At 48.1% G+C, this 19,756-nt stretch overlaps 1 protein-coding gene across 7 annotated transcripts in view; it reads right to left on the reverse strand.

Annotated features, from left to right (window-relative positions):
• Window positions 1–364: 364 nt before the first annotated feature.
• Window positions 365–19,756, reverse strand: part of SLC4A11 (solute carrier family 4 member 11) — a 236,541-nt gene continuing 217,149 nt past the window's right edge. For all 7 annotated transcript variants that reach the window (XM_083756430.1, XM_083756429.1, XM_083756433.1 and 4 more), the window contains exons 18-20: window positions 14,464–14,659; window positions 9,655–9,824; window positions 365–7,806 (exon numbers count right to left, since the gene is read on the reverse strand). In XM_083756430.1, the coding sequence (XP_083612556.1) occupies window positions 7,743–7,806; window positions 9,655–9,824; window positions 14,464–14,659 (430 nt within the window). In that variant the 3' untranslated portion in view covers window positions 365–7,742. The remainder of the gene's footprint in view (window positions 7,807–9,654; window positions 9,825–14,463; window positions 14,660–19,756) is intronic.

Raw genomic sequence — 19,756 nt, forward strand, 5'->3', positions numbered from 1 at the left:
GATGAAAGTTGTAACTCAACATCATCTGGAGGGTGGTCTGTTGAGGAAGGCTGATAAGGATGACCACCAGCCATGTCAGGATCGAGAGAGTGGCTTCTCCCACATTAAATGAACAGATTGTGGTAAAAGCATAGTAGGAAAACAATGCTAATGATTTCTTTTATCTGATACAGGAGAGGATGTCCCTATGTAGCAATTGATACACTTGGAAATGCCCCTGTGATTTTCATATATGGCACCTGAAGTCTCATCAGCAATCCATTAAGGGGAGGATTTCAATGCTCAATGGTTACCTAGCTGTGGGGGACCCTCACACGCACAAAAAAAAAAATAACTATAGGAAGGAGAACCTTTAGACACAGAGTAGAAATAGAGATTTCTTTATTATTATTTTATTAAAATACAACCAAGTTCCTTATACAAATAAAGGAATTTCTGTTGTTTCCAAGAAGCAATTCTTTTATCAAAAGAAAACCATTCACGGAAAAGAAAAGAAGTCATCAACACTAGCTAAGAGGCATGCATTGCAATCCCAACAGAGCGAGTGCAAAATAAAACATAGGCTCTTCTCTCTCGCATTCTATATTCAAAACCCTTGCATTTGGTCACGTTAAAAAATAAGCATTTAGAACCGACCTCCAGGGCACTTGGTAAGGAACCCCCCCTCCCCTTTTTGCTACAAAGTACAGCAGTTAACATGAACCAGCTACATTCCAAGTCAGGGAATGGGGGGCAGGGGGACAAAATAGGGGCAAGGCAAACCAAATCTCCCAGTGTGTTTCAGATTGTCTATGCACAATATCGCCACTTAGATGGCCCAAAAGCAGGGTGCAAGGTTTGCAGGACTTCTGGCTCAAGAAAAATGTGAAGTAAGGATTATCGAAATACCCCCATCCTGTCTTGGGTTCTGTACATTAACCCATGTCTCTAACAAAGGTAGGGGGCTGTGGAAAATGAACATCGCCCATCCCTGTTTCATCTGAGTCCAGACACGCACAAAGCATTTGCTCTGATCATGCAAGTGTTTCCTGTGCAATGGAGCAACCACAAGCGGACTTGATGTCCTCAGTTATGTTGCACCCTGACACCCCCATCCCGGGGAATATCCAGAATGTTGGGTGCTGCCGTTTGGCAAAGAGATGTAGTGTCGTCAGGAACCTGAGCATCGGTCAGTAACGGTCGCTGTGCGCATGCAATCGAATCGTGCAATGGGTACATTCAGAAAATGGCGGCCGAATGAATCGCGGGTGTTTAGCGGTTGCTAGAGAAAAGAATACAGGAAGGAAGCGAGTGACAAAGGCCACGAAACAGTTAATCTCTGCTGGATCTGCCCAGCAGGGATATGGATCGCAGTGCCACGTTCCAGCTCTATAATATTTTGCACACACGTGAATCACCGTTATCAATTTAAAAGCGCACACACAGAGAAGTCAGTGGAAGCAGACTTTTTTGGCAAGAAGGTTCAAAACTATGTTGGTTTGCAGGGGGAAATATCAAGTACTGGCATGGGATCTTAGCACTTTAAATCTGGGAGCAGATCAGTGATGCATGTGCCGTGGCTGTTTTTGCCAAATCTCCCTTTGATGAACAAAAGCTCACGAATTCAAAAACCGTTCCGCGATGGGAAAGAGGCAAGGTGGCGGGGGTGAGAGCTGATAGAAATCAATAATTCAAATGCACATATGCCACTGCTTCTGAAAACACACATTTCCTCTAAACAGAGCAGCTACGGGTGCAGGGACCAAATCGGATGCAAGTCCGGGATGGGGGCTTACAGAGCTGCTCAAAATTTTAAAAAAGGAGCAATGAAGAAAATGCCTAACAATTGCATACATTCAAATACTGGCTTAAAACCCTGGTCAGCTATACAGCAGAGCCTACCAGGCCACAATAAAACAGTGACTGACTGAGGAAGTTAACTAGATTCCTGCCAAAATATACCGTAACTAGAATTGAACACCTGATTCACAGTAGGCTGAGCACCAAGTTGAAGGATGGGGAGCTTGTGGCCCTCTAGAGAATGGTGGACTCCAGTTCTCATCAGCCCCTGCCAGCAGTCAGGGTGGATGATGGTAATTGTAGTCCAGGAACACGTGAAGGACTCCATTGCTGGCCAAGGTGATTCCTCAACCTCTTTATATATCTATTTTCTGGGCAGTCATGCTTTTTTTTCAAGATGCCACCTAAGGCTCTCTTGCTGCCACCCCAGAGATGCCAAGACCAGTTTCTGCACAGCATCCAATGATCTTTTGCTGTGGTTTCACCTGGGAGGGCTGGTGGTCAATGGCAGCTCAGGGCCAGGTAGCCACATCCTCTGGGGATCAGGTATGGGGACCTGGTCCCCAGGGAAATCCTTGGGCTGACGCACCATCAAATGAATTAAAATCAGCAGCACTGAACTCTTGAGAGCACAAGCATGTCTGCACCAGAACAGAGGCTGCTGCCTCCAACGTTGGCTTTAAAAATAGCTAGAAGTGGGAACGTGAGGAAATCAGGGTCTTGTGGGGTGGGGTAGAGGAACGATGCAGCAGAGGACAACTGCATAGCAAACTTTGGGGAGGGGGATAAGTCCCCTCAAAATGGCTTGCGCAGAGACACATGCAACCCCACATGTGACCGTCCTTTCGCTGCAAGGCGGATGAGGAGGAATCATCAGAAGACAACAAGAAGGCTGAAGGTACACAGGTGGGCGGACTTGCCAATTGGTGTGTTTCCAGACAGCGGCAGGGGATGAGAATAGAATTCGAGGCAGATATGGAGACAAAGGAATTTAGAGGTTGGGTCAGTTTCGAAAGAGGAGCTAACACGAAACCGATTTGGTGGTGAGTCTCGGTGGGCCGATATCAGTCTACTGCTATGAAACACCACTCACAGCTCGCCTCAGGTTAGCTGGCCCAAAGCCCCTCTTACTCGCAAGGTGAACTATTTATGGATCTTTAAAGGGAAGCGTTAACAGGTTTTTCTGCAGACAATTGTCTCCGGGTTGTTTAAATGGATGGGCCCATCACCAATTTTCCACCAGAGATGTCTTGTCTCATCATGGCTAACACCTGGGACTCAAGTCACATGATCAGGTGTGACCATTTCCCCATCCCCTAATAATTTCCCCTCTGCAAGTCAGTTCCTGGGAAATCAAATTTTTAATTTACAGAAAAGAAGTCTGTTGAAAATGGATCAGACCACAACCGTTAAGCCATTCGTGGTATTCATGACGGGTATATATAGATCAGCAGGTAGCAAGAAAAGAGAATTTGGGGGGTGGGAAAGGTTGTGAATCCCTCCCCAGTCCTTGAGACAGAAAGGAACGATCCACAAAACCGTCCCCTATTGGGTCTCCAGATTTAGCTTTTGATAATTTTCCAGGGGGTGGTATCTCAATTTTGCTTGGAGCAAGTTCAGGAGGAAAGTTTAAGGGGAGTTTATGGCATCAAGACAAATTTGGCCTAACAACGCTCCTCTTTTTTTTTTTTTTGCAAACTCTGCTTGCGTTAAGGGAGGTGAAAGCACCCCATAATCACAAAAAGCATTCACAGTATCTCCCGACGAGCGGAACACGTACAGAGATAGCTTCCTCGCACCCGTTTCTTTGGCAAGATTCATGCAAAGAAAGAAAATGAAATAAAAATTTTAAAAAAGTCATCTTCTCTACAGAGCTTATAATAAAAGCATTTGGTATGTACATTCTAACCGTCTTAAAACCTTCGCAGTAGTTATTAAAGTGCAGAATTTGTTCTGTCTACGACAGACACTCTTCCTTCGCTAAGTCTGTTTCCTGGTAACCCAAGTGGAGGTCAGTAGAAACAAGAAACAGAAAATAGAACAATAAAACGAACCCCCCCCCCCAAAAAAAAACCAACACCTTTTGCAGCAGGAAAGGAGGGAAAGATGAGGGACGGGCAGTCAGGGAAAACCTTCTGAAGTAAGACATGTTCTGAGACAGCTCGGTTTCTGGTCTGCTACCTGTTCAAGTACAAGACCAAGACTAGGGGGTGGAAGGTTACTGGCCTTAAAATGTGCTAAGCCGCTCAGATTTGCAAGCTCTGAAGCTCTGGGTAATAACTGGAAAAAGACTATGAAATGTGTGCCATTGTGTGTGTGTGTGTGTGTGTGTGTGTGTGTGTGTGTGTGCGCACTGTGCAATTAAATCTTAAAAGCAGGAGCAGTCCTGGGCAAGAGAGGACCATTTTCACAAAGGTATCTAAGCACATTGCTTGCTGTTAAATCTCAACAAGCTCTGCCTATTTCACACGGCATGCAGGCTACCCCTATGCTACCCCTGAGTATATAGATCTAGAAACCTCAGAGGACTCTGCCCCCATGCAGCGCACAGAGTATTTCCTGAGGACCACGGGTGGGAAGCGCACAGAGAAGCTGCACAGAAGCCGAAACCAAAATTATTATTTTTTAAAGTTCACATGAGAACATCAGGGATGCTCCCGCTGGCAAATGAGATCTGCATTCCTTGAAGTTACTCTCTGTTTGCCTTTGCGCAGCCTGCGTCAAACCCTGCACATCCACTTGCCGTAAGCTGCAAGATAAGAAACCTGGGTTGCGTGCACGGATATATGTAAGTGTTTCTATAATCTGCATCAACCTCCACAGCCAGCCACAGATCATGTGTGCCACGCGCTAGCGATTTGGCTTTTTTAAAAAAATATTAATTAAGAGGAGAGCTTTTACCCTGCTTTGCTTCCCTGCAGAACTGAAAAACTGGCCTTTGTAAATGAACTCTCTGTGCTTCATATCCATTGCACAACTAATGTGCAGTTCTATTACGTTGGGCAACAGGCTCCGTCAGAGATGCATTTGGGCAGGACCACAGACCCTGCTAAACATGGCAGCCTCACATCTAGCTATGCTCCCTTGCCCTGGCCCTGTAGCATGCAATAATGAACTTATGACATACTTTACTACCTCTTGTGGTGGGGCAAGAGGCTGCCATTTTTGGCAGCAGTCTTAAGTTTTAAAATCTGTTTACATGCTAAAAAACAAAACAAAATCCAGCTACTCCACACACAACTCCCCTGGGTTTTCTGGAGTCAAATCTCCTGCAAAGATGGCTCCCAAATTTTCTCAGCGAAGGGACACCAGTGCCAACTCCGGAAATGAGCAGCCCCTGCAAAATATGACTACAAGTCCTACCAGCCTTAGCAGAGGAATTCAAGGCAGTGGGAGCTTGAGTGAAGAGGAGAGTTCTTAGTTAAAAATAAAACCAGAGAGAGCAGAGTGTTGTTTGCGAACCTCCTATGGAACAATAAATCTGGCTTCTTACATTATACATTCATACATAGGTGGACTATCTTTAGGTTCCCGCCCAAGACCGACTACATGGTGTGTCCATAATTATTCCCTGTGATTAAGCAGCTTGGGACAGAATTACAAACTGCAACATTTCGGACAGGACTTTGCAGACCAGGCCTGGTAGGACTTTGCAGAGCCAAGATGCTAAGCTGGGTTCATTCAGGCCAAACGAGCAACTCCAGAGATATATTTTTATGCTTTTGGAAAGCTCAGCATGAGAATATGTCACCCGCAAAGGCAAAATGCCCCCCTTTTGCACTTGTTCAAAGGTAGACTGTGTCCTTTGGCCGCAAAGGTGGCCAACCTATGCAGCCTTGACCAACCGGGTGCCCTCAAGACGTCCTGGACTGCAACTCCCATCGGCCCTGGCCAGTGCAGTTGGGAGTTGTAGTCCGAATAATCCAGGGAGCACCCAGTTGGCCAATGGGACAATCTCTGAATTTCCAGATGTGGTTCTTTTATTTGGTCATCGTTCTCACTGCAGAAAGCGATGCTCAGGACTTAGTAAAACAACAACAACATCAGCTCCCCAAGTCTAGCTAACTTAGAACTGGTCTACTGCATTGGGCTGCAACAAGTGTGCATTTATGCACATATGTGCTTGTCCATTGTGATCTGAACACTGTTCCTGGGCCAAGAAGGGGGAAAATGCTATATTACTCAGAGTATTTCCATGTTAGGTAGAAAAGGAGGGGAGAATCCGTCTCCCTGGCATCTGGTTTTCTACATGTAAGGAGAGAGAGAGAGATGATAAACCACTGAAACATAAAACAGTATCTATACCTCACCTGCTGTTTATGCAGGCCAAGCAGGGAACATCCTTGACTCTGAACTATAGAACTATCTACAGACATCAAGCCTCTCCAACCAGCGGCTTGGGTTCAGGAACAACCCTGCCACTGTACGCCGCATCTAGCCTTCTGCAAAGTCTTTAGCTCTCTTTCTTGCAAAAAGAATTTTTAAAAAAAACTTACCTTGCATGGAAGAGGAATGTTGAGAAATGCAGATAACAGGGGAGTTTGACACATATGCCTAATACAATATGGATTTTTGATTCTTTCTTTTTTTTGCAGTACTTAAAATAAAAAGGAGGCGGGACCAACAGGCTGGAACACAGAACATGCACACACAAATTATAATTAGGACCCACAGTGTATAAAGCAGACATCGGGAGCATTCGGATTTTCCAGAAATATAATGTCATGTTTTGCAGTGGGGGGGGGGGGAGGAGGAGGTTAGCTACAAAATTGGAACAGGGCAGAGACAAGCAGCAGAAACACAGCCGTTTGGGGGGGGGGGGGGTGGAACGAGACAAACCCTAACCTGCAACGCGACCCTGCCCAGGACCCCAATGTTCACTATGTACTGTACATTAAAATTAAACGCCAAGAGCAAATCAAAACCGATGGAGCCAAAGGGGCTAGGATTTAAACGGAGGAGAGGTGGGAAAGAGCAGGAGTGCGAAGGAGAAAAGAAGAGGAAGGAGGAGAGAATTTAAGTTGATGCAAGATACAGTACATGTTAACACTGATTGCACAAGAACCCTTTCACTCTCAGGTGGGAAAGGGAGGGGGAACGACAGGCATCAATTACCCAGGACATTTATATGCAAAATATATACACAAATCTAGATTAGCTATGTATATATGTACACATAAGTAGTACTGTACACACAGGGGAAGGGAAGAGGGATTCTGCCAAATGTTTCAATGCCTGGTTCAGTCGCCGTCGTGCAAATCTGCTGTTCCAAGTCGGGACCGTCTGCAAGAGGGTTTGGCTAATTCGCAGCCGCCTCTGGGCTTCTGCTCGAAAGCAAGGAGCTGCCTCTGCGTCAATGCAGAGGCCCCCAGACAGAATATGATACAGAACTGGAGCAAAAATCTGTCCTGGCTCTGCTCCACGTTGGTCTTCTGGTGGCTCTTGACCGAGTCAGTCACCCACTGATCTCCGGGGCTCCTGGCATGAGAGGTTGTATTCAGAAGTAGAGGACACTGTAATTCTGTCGGGTTAAAAAGGAACGTCCTACTGTTCCTCTCGCAGAGCAGCACAGTACAGGGTGTGTGTGTTTGGGTGTGTGTGTGTCAAAAATGTCTATAAAAACGGCGCTGCCCTTCCCTAAAACAAAGAAGCAGGGAACGCAATGCCAAACTTTTGTCTTTGGGGTTTCCGTAAAGCACACCTGCCGCTCAAGCTTCAAAGAGCGCTGCTTCCCCCACCCCACCCCCCCACCCCCCCACCCCTGAAATCTGGGCACTTGGTTGGCCTCTAGCAACATGCCTTTGGGTAGTCAGTTGTGCAGGAGTACAAAAATCAAGTCACGAGAGGTTCGGGGACCAAACCAAACGTCCGGCGAGTCGCCCAGCCAGACGCCAGCTTCTTTTCTGTTTGAAAAAGATAGAAGCCCGCTGGCTGATGTAAGGGAAACAAGGCTGCATCTTCCCCTAGTGCTCAGCATCCATTGCGTCCAAGTATTTCGCTTCAATGATCCTTGGAAGCAAGTTATACCTGGGTGGAAGAAGGGGGACACCGTTAGATTCTGCCCTAAGTAGAAGACTTTCCGCATGGCTCTTTTGGGCTCTGTACCTAACGCACTGCAAGGACACAGGAAAGCGCCTTGCGGTGAGCCACACCAGTGGTCCAAGGAGCTCAGCACCTCCTACACTGGCTGGCAGTGACTCTCTGGGAATTCAGAGCAGGGAATCTATCCCAGAACTACCTGGGGAGTCGAACCCGGGACTCTTCTGCGTGGAAAGGAAGATGCTCCATCTCTGAGCTGCTGTCTTTCGCTTATGAGCCAGGAAGAGAATCTGCTGCGCATGCAGTAAGACCCCAGAATAATTTGAAATGAGAAATGCAGGATACATCATAATAGCAATAATAATCATCATCATCACAGCTGTTCATGGAGGCGCAGGTTAATTCTGTGTCCAGGGTGGCTGTCTCCCAGCTCCATCTGGTACGCAGGCTGAGACCCTTCCTGCCTGCAGACTGTCTCGCCAGAGTGGTGCATGCTCTGGTTATCTCCTGCTTGGACTACTGCAATGTGCTCTATGTGGGGCTACCTTTGAAGGTGACCCAGAAACTACAACTAATCCAGAATGCGGGAGCCAGACTGGTGACTGGGAGTAGCCGCTGAGATCATATAACACCGGTCTTGAAAGAGTTACATTGGCTCCCAGTACGTTTCCGAGCACAATTCAAAGTGTTGGTGCTGACCTTTAAAGCTCTAAACAGCCTCAGCCCAGTAGACCTGAAGGAGCATCTCCACCCACATTGTTCTGCCCAGACGCTGAGGTCCAGCTCCGAGGGCCTTCTGGCGGTTCCCTCACTATGAGAAGTGAGGTTACAGGGAACCAGGCAGAGGGCCTTCTCGGTAGTGGCGTCTGCCCTGTGGCATGCCCACCCATCAGATGTCGAAGAGATAAACAACTATTTTACTTTTAAAAGACAACTGAATGCGGCCCTGTTTAGGGAAGTTTTTAATGTCTGATGCTGTATTGTTTTTAATATTTGGTTGGAAGCTGCCCAGAGTGGCTGGTAAAACCCAGCCAGATGGGCGGGGTATAAATAATAATAAATTATTATTATTATTATTATTATTATTATTATTATTATTATTATTATTTCCAAGGTGATCTCTGTGGCTTCTGGCACCAGGCCTGTTGGCAGACCAACTCCGTGTTACAAGGATGTCTGCAACATCAGCCCCGCTGTGTGGGAATCCCTTGCAGACAACTGCAGTGGCTGGAGGCATCCGCAGCAGTGACCAGAGAAGGAATGACCGCTGGGAGGAGCGCAGAGAGCAGAAAAGTCATGTGCATCTGCGGCAGCACAACCAGACGTCTTCACCTGCCCCGGCTCCAACAAAACATGTCACAGCAGGCACACTCCTCTGTTGTCTCCCGAGACAGAGCGATGCCAACTAAATATTTACATCCCACCTTTCTTCGAATGAGCGTAGGGTTGCTTACATGCTTCCCTGCCCTGCTTCCATTTTGCTCCTCACAACATCCCTGCAAAGTAGGTCAGGCTGAAACAGGTAGCAGCCCCCCAAAGCGCATTTCACAGCTGAGCACGCATTTCAACCCTGGTTGCGCCTGGCTCTTATAGCCTGACTCTCTAACCCAGTGGTGGCCAAACCGGCCCCCCAGCTGTTTTGGGACTACAATTCCCATCATCCCTGACCACTGCTCCTGTTAGCTAGGGATGATGGGAATTGTAGTCCCAAAACAGCTGGAGGGCTGAGTTTGGCCATCACCGCTCTAACCACTACACTTCACTACCGGCAGGATAAAAGAGGCCCCATCCAAGCCCAAAGCCCTCTTGGGCAAGGAGCACATCTCCGGAGTGTACCTGATAGGGACCATTCCGATCATGATGAGGGGGAAGATCATCTTCATGTAGGGCAGGGGAGACATCCCAAATCCACAAAGGATGAGGAGCTGGAGGACCTGCAAACCCGTGAAGTAGTGGATCTTCCTCTGGGGCACCCGGCGGATGTAATGCGTCGGAGGGTAGGCCGTCTGGAAACGACAAGGGTGTTAGTGAGAGACTGAGGCTGCCACATTCTCCACCCCACCCCACCCATCCTTCAACATAGGAGCTGCTTCCAGGAGAAAATCTGTGAGGAGATTTTCTGGCTGTGCCATAAAAAAATAATTTTTTTATTGGGTTTTATAAACAGGAATAACGTTATACAAGCAAGTAGACAAAGTTTTCTCATGCCATTTGTATATCACAAAAATACCATGATACAGTGATATCTCGGGTTACAAACGCTTCGGGGTACAAACGCCTCTAACCCGGAAGTAGTTGCTCCGGGTTGTGAACTTTGCCCCAGGATGAGAACGGAAATTGTGTGGTGGCAGTGCGGCGGCAGCAGCAGGCCCCATCAGGTTAAGAACGGTTTCGGGTTAAGAACTGACCTCAGGAATGAATTAAGTTCGTAACCTGAGGTACCACTGTAAATGTGGAAAAATATCTGCAACATATGTTTCATTTACAGATAGGTAGCCGTGTTGGTCTGCCATAGTCAAAACAAACAAAAAAATTCCTTCCAGTAGCACCTTAAAGACCAACTAAGTTAGTTCTTATTATCTGAAGAAGTGTGCATGCACACGAAAGCTCATACCAAGAACTAACTTAGTTGGTCTTTAAGGTGCTACTGGAAGGAATATGTTTCATTATTAGTGGTCAATGTACTGGTTCTTGGTTCATGAATTGGTTTAAACAGTAAAGAAGGAAGGAAGGAAGGAAGGAAGGAAGGAAGGAAGGAAGGAAGGAAGAAGGGGAAGGGGGAATGGTGAGTGGGGTGGGATGAGAGGAAAGAACTCACTCTGAAACTCACTTACAGATGGTACCTAACACCACAGAAACTAGCGCTAATACGCCCAGGAGCCTCACCAAAAATGCTGGAGGTATGTGCCACAGGCACATACCTCCACATGTGGTGGGAATGCCCCAAAATCAAACCCTTCTGGATAGCAATCATACAATGAATATGCAAAATAACTAAACAAGTATTAGAAGTCACCCCAGAACCGGCCCTACTAAACATCTTCCAAGATAGTAACACCGACTCACACCATAAAGAGCTCATAACCCATCTACTCTCAGTAGCCAGAAAATGCCTATTTCCCCTCCCCTTTGTGGTTATGTGCCAGGCATAGGCAAATCTGCTTGTTATTGTCTCTTTTCAGTTCTTCACTTTCCCAGTCTCTACAATCAGTTCTACACATTTCCACACCAGTTTAGCGGCTAGTATTTTTCTTTTTTAAAGTCCTTATGAATCTATCCTGGGGGGAACGTGGCACCCTGGAGGCCCCACAAGTGAACCGTGGGTCTATGGGGAACAGGATCAAATGGGAACCCCAGTTAAGGAACGAAGAATCTGATTCCTAGAGCAGATCTCCTTCTCTCCCTTCAGTTGTCATCTATGGGGCAGCCCCTCTGCCCTAGTTCGGCGTTTTATCAAATCAGCTTCTGAACACAACTGTAGAGAGCACCCTATTTCTTAAAAATAACAGTAATAAAGCTTAGCCACAATTCTACTGGTTTACACTGGTTTTAAAAAGGAAGTCATTTGGACTGAAGGATCAGAGTTCATTGCTGCAACCCAGAAGTCAGATCGTAAAATCAAAACAGCCCCACTGTAGCTGCTCATTTGCTGGGACCACAAGATCTTCCGCCGCAGGCCAAAACTACGACTGCCTGCGATTCTGCGGGAGGAGGAAAGTGAGTGTGATCTCTCCTCCGGGAGCCCGTGTACCTGGGCTAAGCCATCATTCAAAGTTTAGTGTTACACACGGACTCTCTCTGTCTCTTGCCGCAGTGGCGAAATCTGTGCCTGGCAAACTGTGGGCTCAAGCTCTCCATTTAACACAGGCACGTCCAACTCTATACAGACTGTGATCTACTCCCAGTATAATAAAACTGGCACTGATCTACCCAAGCCCCACCTCCAGCAGGGAAGGGGTGCAGGGATCGGAAGATGCTAGGGAAAGCCTCAACACCCAGCCTGAGCAAAGGGGAAGGGAGGCAAGTCTCCCTTTGCCAACGCCCACGTTGCGCAGTAGGTTTGCGAGCAGAGAGAGGAGGAGGAGGATGGAGGTCACACACTGTTATGCTGGGGAAGGTATAAGGACCGCCCACTCCCAGATTCTGCTAGCGACTGAGCAGACATGGACTTGCGACGCTTTGCACTGTAAAATACCATATTTTTTGCTCTATAAGACTCACTTTTTCCCTCCCAAAAAGTAAGGGGAAATGTGTGTGCGTCTTATGGAGTGAATGCAGGCTGTGCAGCTATCCCAGAAGCCAGAACAGCAAGGGGGATTGCTGCTTTCACTGCACAGCGATCCCTCTTGCTGTTCTGGCTTCTGAGATTCAGAATATTTTTTTTCTTGTTTTCCTCCTCCAAAAACTAGGTGCGTCTTGTGGTCTGGTGCGTCTTATAGAGCGAAAAATACAGTAGTTCGTACAGATGATAAAGCCTGGAAAAGACAGGTTGGAGCCTTGCCTGTTTACTCTCGAGTAACCACACCATCACCTGACACCATGGCTTAGAACAAAGGCAGGTGAATGGAAATAGATACTGCGATCGTCTCCTCTTCTGCTCACAAGCAGCTCTTTGCATCAAGCAGGGAACGAGGGGGTGGCTTGGCCTGGCCGGAGCATTGCTCCCAAGCCACAGCTGGGCTTCCACGTGTTAGGAATAAATCACCAGCTGTTTGAGATGTTCTGCCCAGCCTGGTCCTGTGGGCGCCTCTGCTGTGGAAGCAGATAAAAGATTCCTGATCCCCAGCTGCTTCCTTTCATGGTACCGAGGTCCTTCTGATCAGGGCACTGCCTGCGGATTTTTCAATGCCCCCCCAAAGCATGCTGGGACTGTCTTTTCCTGGGGCAGGGACGGTTTGGACACCAGCCCAACAAGGGAAGTCAACTCCGAGGACAGCTAAATACAGGCACGAGTCCTGCGGTCAACAAGCACCATCAAGGAAAGCTGGAGGGGACTTGGAAGAGGGAGTTCAAGAGGGTGTGGAACCATTAGGAGTTTGGGAGGCCCAAGTCCTTGCAGCTGCCAAGGCAGTGGTTTGTGACACCCGCATTGCAGTGCCCATAGCTGACAGTGGTATCTTGGGTTAAGAACTTAATTCGTTCTGGAGGTCTGTTCTTAACCTGAAACTGTTCTTAACCTGAAGCACCGCTTTAGCTAATGGGGCCTCCTGCCGCCGCTGCTGCACGGCTTCTGTTCTCATCCTGAAGCAAAGTTCTTAACCCGAGGTAATATTTCTGGGTTAATGGAGTCTGTAACCTGAAGCATATGTAACCTGAAGCGTATGTAACCCGAGGTACCACTGTACCGTACAAGCACCCTTCTGTTTCTGCAGGGAGGGAGCGGTACACAACCCAGTGCCAAAGGTTGCAATCAGAAGCACAGAAATTGTGTGGCACAAAAAGAGCCTCGAGGATACAGTTATACTCGAGGATAAGTTTAATAAAGTTGTTGTTGTTGTTAGCCCTATACCTGCAGGTCTCAGGGCGGTTCACAGGATCAAATCACAATATAAAACCACAAATCACATAATAAAAATAAAAATGAAAGCAACCCAATAACCACCACCACCAAACACGTATTAAAAGGGCACTGGATGTCAATTAACCAAAGGGCTGGTTAAAGAGGAACGTTTTCACCTGGCAACTAATGGTGTATAATGAAGGTGGCAGGCGAGCCTCTCTGGGGAGAGCATCGCATGATGCGGAGCCACTGCAGAGAAGGCCCCGTTCTTGAGTTGTCACCCTCTGGACCTCTCGTGGAGGAGGCACATGAAGAAGGGACTCAGAGGATGAACATAGAGTCTGGGTAGGTTCATAATAATAAAAAAAATTCTGCACAGAGCATACGCATGTGCATTGGTGGTGCAGGGAAGCATTTTGGAAAGCTCCCCAGCTGACACATTTGCAAGAAAAATGTTCCACCTGAAACAGTCTACCACGTCAATACACCTCAGCCTTAGGCCTGACCTCTCCTTCCTCCACAAGACGGTGGGATTATTGGGGGCTAACCACCTGCAAATGCAAGCGAGAGCCTTGCTAAAAGCCATTCCCCATCAGATTTTGACTCAGCATTTGGGGGGGGGAGCCCACTCAATCCGAGTCGGCACCCTGCCCCTGCAGAGAGGGTCTCGCTCGCTGTGGAAACGGCGCCTCTGCCGCTGTGACCGCGCAGTGTAGGAAGGTCCCCTTTTATTTTGAAAAGGCTAAACAGTGGCTGCTATGCCGTTGCACAGGCAGAGGGCAAGACCAAGGCCGCTTCTGGTGCCAGGAGGTGAAAGTTGCTGTTTCCCCCCCCGGACCGGATGACTGGGATGTTCTTGCTGGCAACTGTCCCAGCGGCATTTCGCCCGTCGGGTTTTTTGCTGCCGGAGCGGAGCCAAGACAACAAACAGGGCGTGAGGCGGCAGCGGTGGTGGCAGGAGCAGAGGGAGATCATAAAAAGCAATCAGAGGCTCTTTAACGGCCGTGTTTTTCAAGTTGCGGCAATCAGCTCGTGATTATGAGCTTCCTCAGGAAACAGAGGCGTGCAGGTCCGCCGGGGCCTCGGCTCCTTATCCTGCACAGCTTGCAAAGTCCGTGCCGCCCCCCCCCCCCCGGTGCGCTTACCTGCTCTTTCAGCAGGAGGGCGACCCTCTCAAAGAGCTGGTTCCCATCGATGGAGGTCAGGGCGATGTAGAGGAACAGGCCGTAGAGGACAGGCTTCGGGATCAGTTGCAGCGGGAAAGGCAGGAGCAGCAGGGAGAGGCCCACCAGGAAGTTGGCTACCAGGGTGGTCAGCCGGGTCTCCTTCACGCTCACGATCCTGGCCGGGGAGGAAGGACAGAAGCAGGGTGTGTTACTGAGCAGCAAGAGAGCCCATCGCGCAAGGATGCGTGCAGGAGTTTGAGAGAGCAAATAGAGAGTAGTATAGTAGTACAGTGGACGCTCGGCTGTGAACATGATCCCGCAGCAGTGCGTCTGCGCAAATGCGGGTTGCAATTCGGTGCTTCTGCACATGCGCAAAGTGCAATTTTGCACTTCTGTGCATGCGCGACCATGAAACCCAGAAGTAAACCCTTCGGGTACTTCCAGGTTTTGGCAGGTCCGTAATCTGAAAAAACACAACCTGAAGCGTCTGTACAGTGGTACCTCTGGTTACGTACTTAATTCTTTCCGGAGGTCCGTTCTTAACCTGAAACTGTTCTTAACCTGAGGTACCACTTTAGCTAATGGGGCCTCCCGCTGCCGCCTGATTTCTGTTCTCATCCTGAAGTAAAGTTCTTAACCCGAGGTAATATTTCTGGGTTAGCGGAGTCTGTAACCTGAAGTGCATGTAACTTGAAGCGTATGTAACCCGAGGTATGACTGTAGTAGTAGTAGTAGTAGTAATAGTAATACAGTGGTACCTCAGTTTTTGAACGTCTTGGAAGTCGAACATTTCAGTTTTCAAACACCAAAAACCCGGAATGCTTCCGTTTTCAAACACGCCTCAGAAGTCGAACAACTTCCGCTGAGTTTGCCTATTTCCCCTTGTTCCTCGGTTTTTGAACGTTTCGTAAGTCAAACGGTCTTCCAGAATGGATTACGTTTCGAAACCAAGGTACCACTGTATTATTTTAAAATTTATACCCCCGCCCATCTGGCTGGGTATGGCTGGGTTGCCCCAGTCGCTCTGGGCAGCTTCCAACACATATAAAAACATAATAAAATGTCAAACGTTAATAATTACAATCTGATCCAATACAAAAAGTCACAAAAACTTTAAAATAAACAACTTGTTTCAAATAAAGCAAAATTCAACGGTCCATTAAAATCTAATAGCGAACAGTAAAATTAAACACCAGCAAATAACAACAAAGAACCACAAAGACCCCGGGCACACTTGATGGCTGGGTGCCGAGAGATGATTTACACGAGAGGAGGAGCCATCGAAGATCAACCACTGCAGACTGAATGTTGCATGGCTCCCGCTCTGCAATTGGTACTTAGCAGGAGTCATAGAATCAGAACTGTAGAGTTGGAAGGGACCCTGAAGATCATCCAATCCAACCCGCTGTAATGCAGGAATCTGCAGCTGTCCCATATGGGAATCGAACCTGCAACCCTGGCATTATCAGCACCGCACTCTAGCTCAGTGAGCTATCTCGCATTGATTCACATGCAAGCAGCTGAGCTCTTGGGTAAACAGAAGTAGCAAGCGGTCTGCATGCATGTGTGAACGAGTCCCACGTGTCATACTAGAGTCGTGATTCTGGACCACACCTGGGGCATTGACCTACTTTTTGTTTTGCTATATAGTGAACGCCTTGGAGTTGCCATGCCTCAGGAGCAGGACTTAGTCTCTGACCTGGAATCCTGCAAGGCCAAAGGAAGTAGAAACAATAGAGAACAATAGAGAAACCAGGGGTCTGAAAAGGTGTCAACGGACCTTTCTATGTTCACCCATAATTCTATGGAAATTGAAGGGTTGGGATCTGGAGATGCAGTAAGAAACTAAATTCAACATCCTGAAAATACCTTGAATTTTTAAAAAAATCAAGTTTCTAGTCCTTATCGATGGAAAATGCAGACTTCTTATTTGTGCAACGTCTGAAGAAATCTCCGAAGTTAAATGGGCTTTCTGGTATTCAGGGATATGTGGCTAGCAAGTGACAGGATTTGTTGAAAGTGCATAATTTATACGGGCCAGAGACCCTGCTTCTCTAGATGCACAATTAATGTGTTTTCTTTAGCAATGAGCACACACAGCTCCAGCGATTCTCTTATTCTCGTTCCCACATTCAGAGCTTAAAACTAATTTAGCCTTTGCGGCACGCTACACAAAATCTCTTCGAACGGTTCAAATCCCCCTTTCCTGCCTTTTGATCCTCTCCAAGCCGCAACTATCAGATCTCAGAGGAGGGCATTGATTTCCTTCGTTTTCGTGGCATCCAAATAACCAAAGGAAAGCGAAAAAGAAATCGAAGGGCATCTCAGCAGAAACAGAAAACCCATCACCGCGAGGGGGCCAGGTGTTCTGATGAACCTCAAGGATAATCCTGTTTATAGCGCCAAATGAAGCTGCGCAAAGTGTAATTTCTATGGGGGGATTAGGAACTTCAGCCCTGATGTGGATTACGGGAGATAACACTGGCAAAACTCCCAAGATCAAATAGCAAGTTGGGGGCAACCTTTTTGGAATTTAAAGTGAGCTCACATGCGCCAAGCATCTCTCTTGCAAACTCTAGGTCCGGCCAGCGGCAAAATGGGCAAGACGTTTATAGAGCATGTTCTCAGCTAGGGAGAAGGTCGTGAGTTTTTAAGCAGCATCAGCAGAGGGTGTCACATACAGACGTGCAGTATCTCAGGCAGGTCTTTGCAAGGGTCTCTCAGCCACAGACCCCTTAATCAGGGATCCCTGGGGTTGAGAGGTGAAAGGGTCATTCCACATCATATTAACGCTGGAGACGGTTGGAGGATGGATGGTGGCTGAATCCTGACGCGACAGGGGGACAGGAGGCAGGGGGGTGTGGAGGACTCCTTGGTCCTGAATGGGGTAACTATGCCCCTGAAGCACCAGGTGCGCAGCCTGGAAGTCATTCTGGACTCACAGCTGTCCATGGAGGCACAGGTTAATTCTGTGGCCGGGGCGGCTGTCTACCAGCTCCACCTGGTACGTAGGCTGAGACCCTATTTGCCTGCAGACTGTCTCGCCAGAGTGGTGCATGCTCTGGTTATCTCCCGCTTGGACTATTGCAATGCGCTCTATATGCGACTACCTTTGAAGGTGACCCGGAAACTACAACTAATCCAGAATGTGACAGCTAGACTGGTGACTGGGGGCAGCCGCCGAGACCATATAACACTGGTCCTGAAATACACTGGCTCCCAGTACGTTTCCGAGCACAATTCAAAGTGTTGGTGCTGACCTTTAAAGCCCTAAACGGCCTCAGTTCAGTATACCTGAAGGAGTGTCTCCACCTGCATCGTTCGGCTCCGACACTGAGGTCCAGCACCGAGGGCCTTCTGGCGGTTCCCTCACTGCGAAAAGCCAAATTACAGGCAACCAGGCAGAGGGCCTTCTCGGTAGTGGCACCCGCCCTGTGGAACGCCCTCCCACCAGATGTCAAAAAGAGACAAACAACTATCTGACTTTTAGAAGACATCTGAAGGCAGCCCTGTTTAAGGAAGCTTTTAATGTTTAATAGGTTATTGTATTTTAGTGTTTTGTTGGAAGCCGCCCAGAGTGGCTGGGGAAGCCCAGCCAGATGGGCAGGGTATAAAGTTTTAGGGTTTTAGTTTTATAGCACATTGAAGTTCCGTTAAATCTGCGTTGTCTAACCCTCGGCACAAGATACTTAACGAAACTTCAAAGTGTTATAAAATTAAAACTGTTTGAGATAGAGGGGGGAAATTTAAAGGGGGTTCTTCCAACCACAAGGGAAGGGTGTACACTAAGTTTCATCAAAATCTGAGATGGAGGGTGACATGACCTTGTTGAAATGACATGAAATGACCCGCTAGCATAAGACAGGGCTCCCCCATACTCCCACTTGCCCTGTGCCTAGGAAGCACAGCTCCAAGCGCTTTCCCCACACTTTTGAGGCATGATTCCCTGCGGTTTCACATTTGCCCTACTGCTTTCCCCAGAAAATCTGCTGTTTGGTGCTAAATTGGGGAATCCGGAGAAAACCCGATCGACGTTTGCTCCGATTCAGCAGCGAACGGCGGGTTTCCCCAGTGGAAAGTGGCAGGACAAACGGAATTGTGGATGATCCCATAGTCCCCCTCTACCACCACAGCCTCTCGCATTGTGCGTCACATTCAGACAAGCAAGGCTGCCATCAGTTACTGGTGACCTGCAGACCAGCTGCAGATGACTGTCCCTGCAAGCTCACTTCAGTCCAAGCTTGAGCATGTTTGGGAAGCATTTGAAAACTTGTTCGGGGTCTCAAGGTTAAGCCAGCAGAAGGGAGTGGGGCTGGAGGGAAAAGCTTTTGCCAAGCAGGGATAATGTTTTTTGTTTGTTTTGCTCCTATAATCTGAGCCTACAGGATTCCCACACAGACAAAGAGAACAGACCTGATTTTCAATATGTACCTGGATCCTGCACATATGAATACATTTGCTACGATTCCACATGCCTAGCAGAAGCTTCGGGGGGTGGGGCAGGGGGAGAGGGAGCAGAATCTGGAAAATATGCTCCAAGTGCCCAGCTACATGCATCATTGGGACGCGGGTGGCGCTGTGGTCTAAACCACAGAGCCTAGAGCTTGCTGATCAGAAGGTCGGCGGTTCGAATCCCCGTGACAGGGTGAGCTCCCGTTGTTCGGTCCCTGTTCCTGCCAACCTAGCAGTTCGAAAGCACGTCAAAGTACAAGTAGATAAATAGGTACCACTCTGGCGGGAAGGTAAACGGCGTTTCCATGTGCTGCTCTGGTTCGCCAGAAGCAACTTAGTCATGACCCGGAAGCTGTATGCCGGCTCCCTCGGCCAGTAAAGCGAGATGAGCGCCGCAACCCCAGAGGTGTCTGCAACCGGACCCAATTGGTCAGGGGTCCCTTTACCTTTTACATGCATCATTATATAAACCTTCTTCTAAAGTGCACCGGTGTGGAAACAGGATGTTTAGTGGCAGATGGAATTGTTTTCCACCCATGTCTGGATCCTCGGGTTCATGCGGGTCCAAAGACACGGTTTGTTGTACAAAGACACAGCACACAACCTCCACACTGTGCTACGTAGCTGCAACCATCCCACAAGCCCTCACCCTTCTGGGAGGAGGAGCAGAATGGGCGCAAGGCTGTTCCTGGAGCCCATGTTTATACGAGTTTTAATTACGCCGCCCTTCCGCTACCTGCTCCTGCCCAGAGGGTAGGACTCAAACCAACAGCTCCAGGTTACAAGAAAGGAGATTCCGACTAAAGCTCAGGAAGAACTT

The sequence above is a fragment of the Podarcis gaigeae genome (assembly GCF_964106915.1).
Source record: "Podarcis gaigeae genome assembly, chromosome: 9".
Classification (NCBI taxonomy): Eukaryota; Metazoa; Chordata; class Lepidosauria; order Squamata; family Lacertidae; genus Podarcis; species Podarcis gaigeae.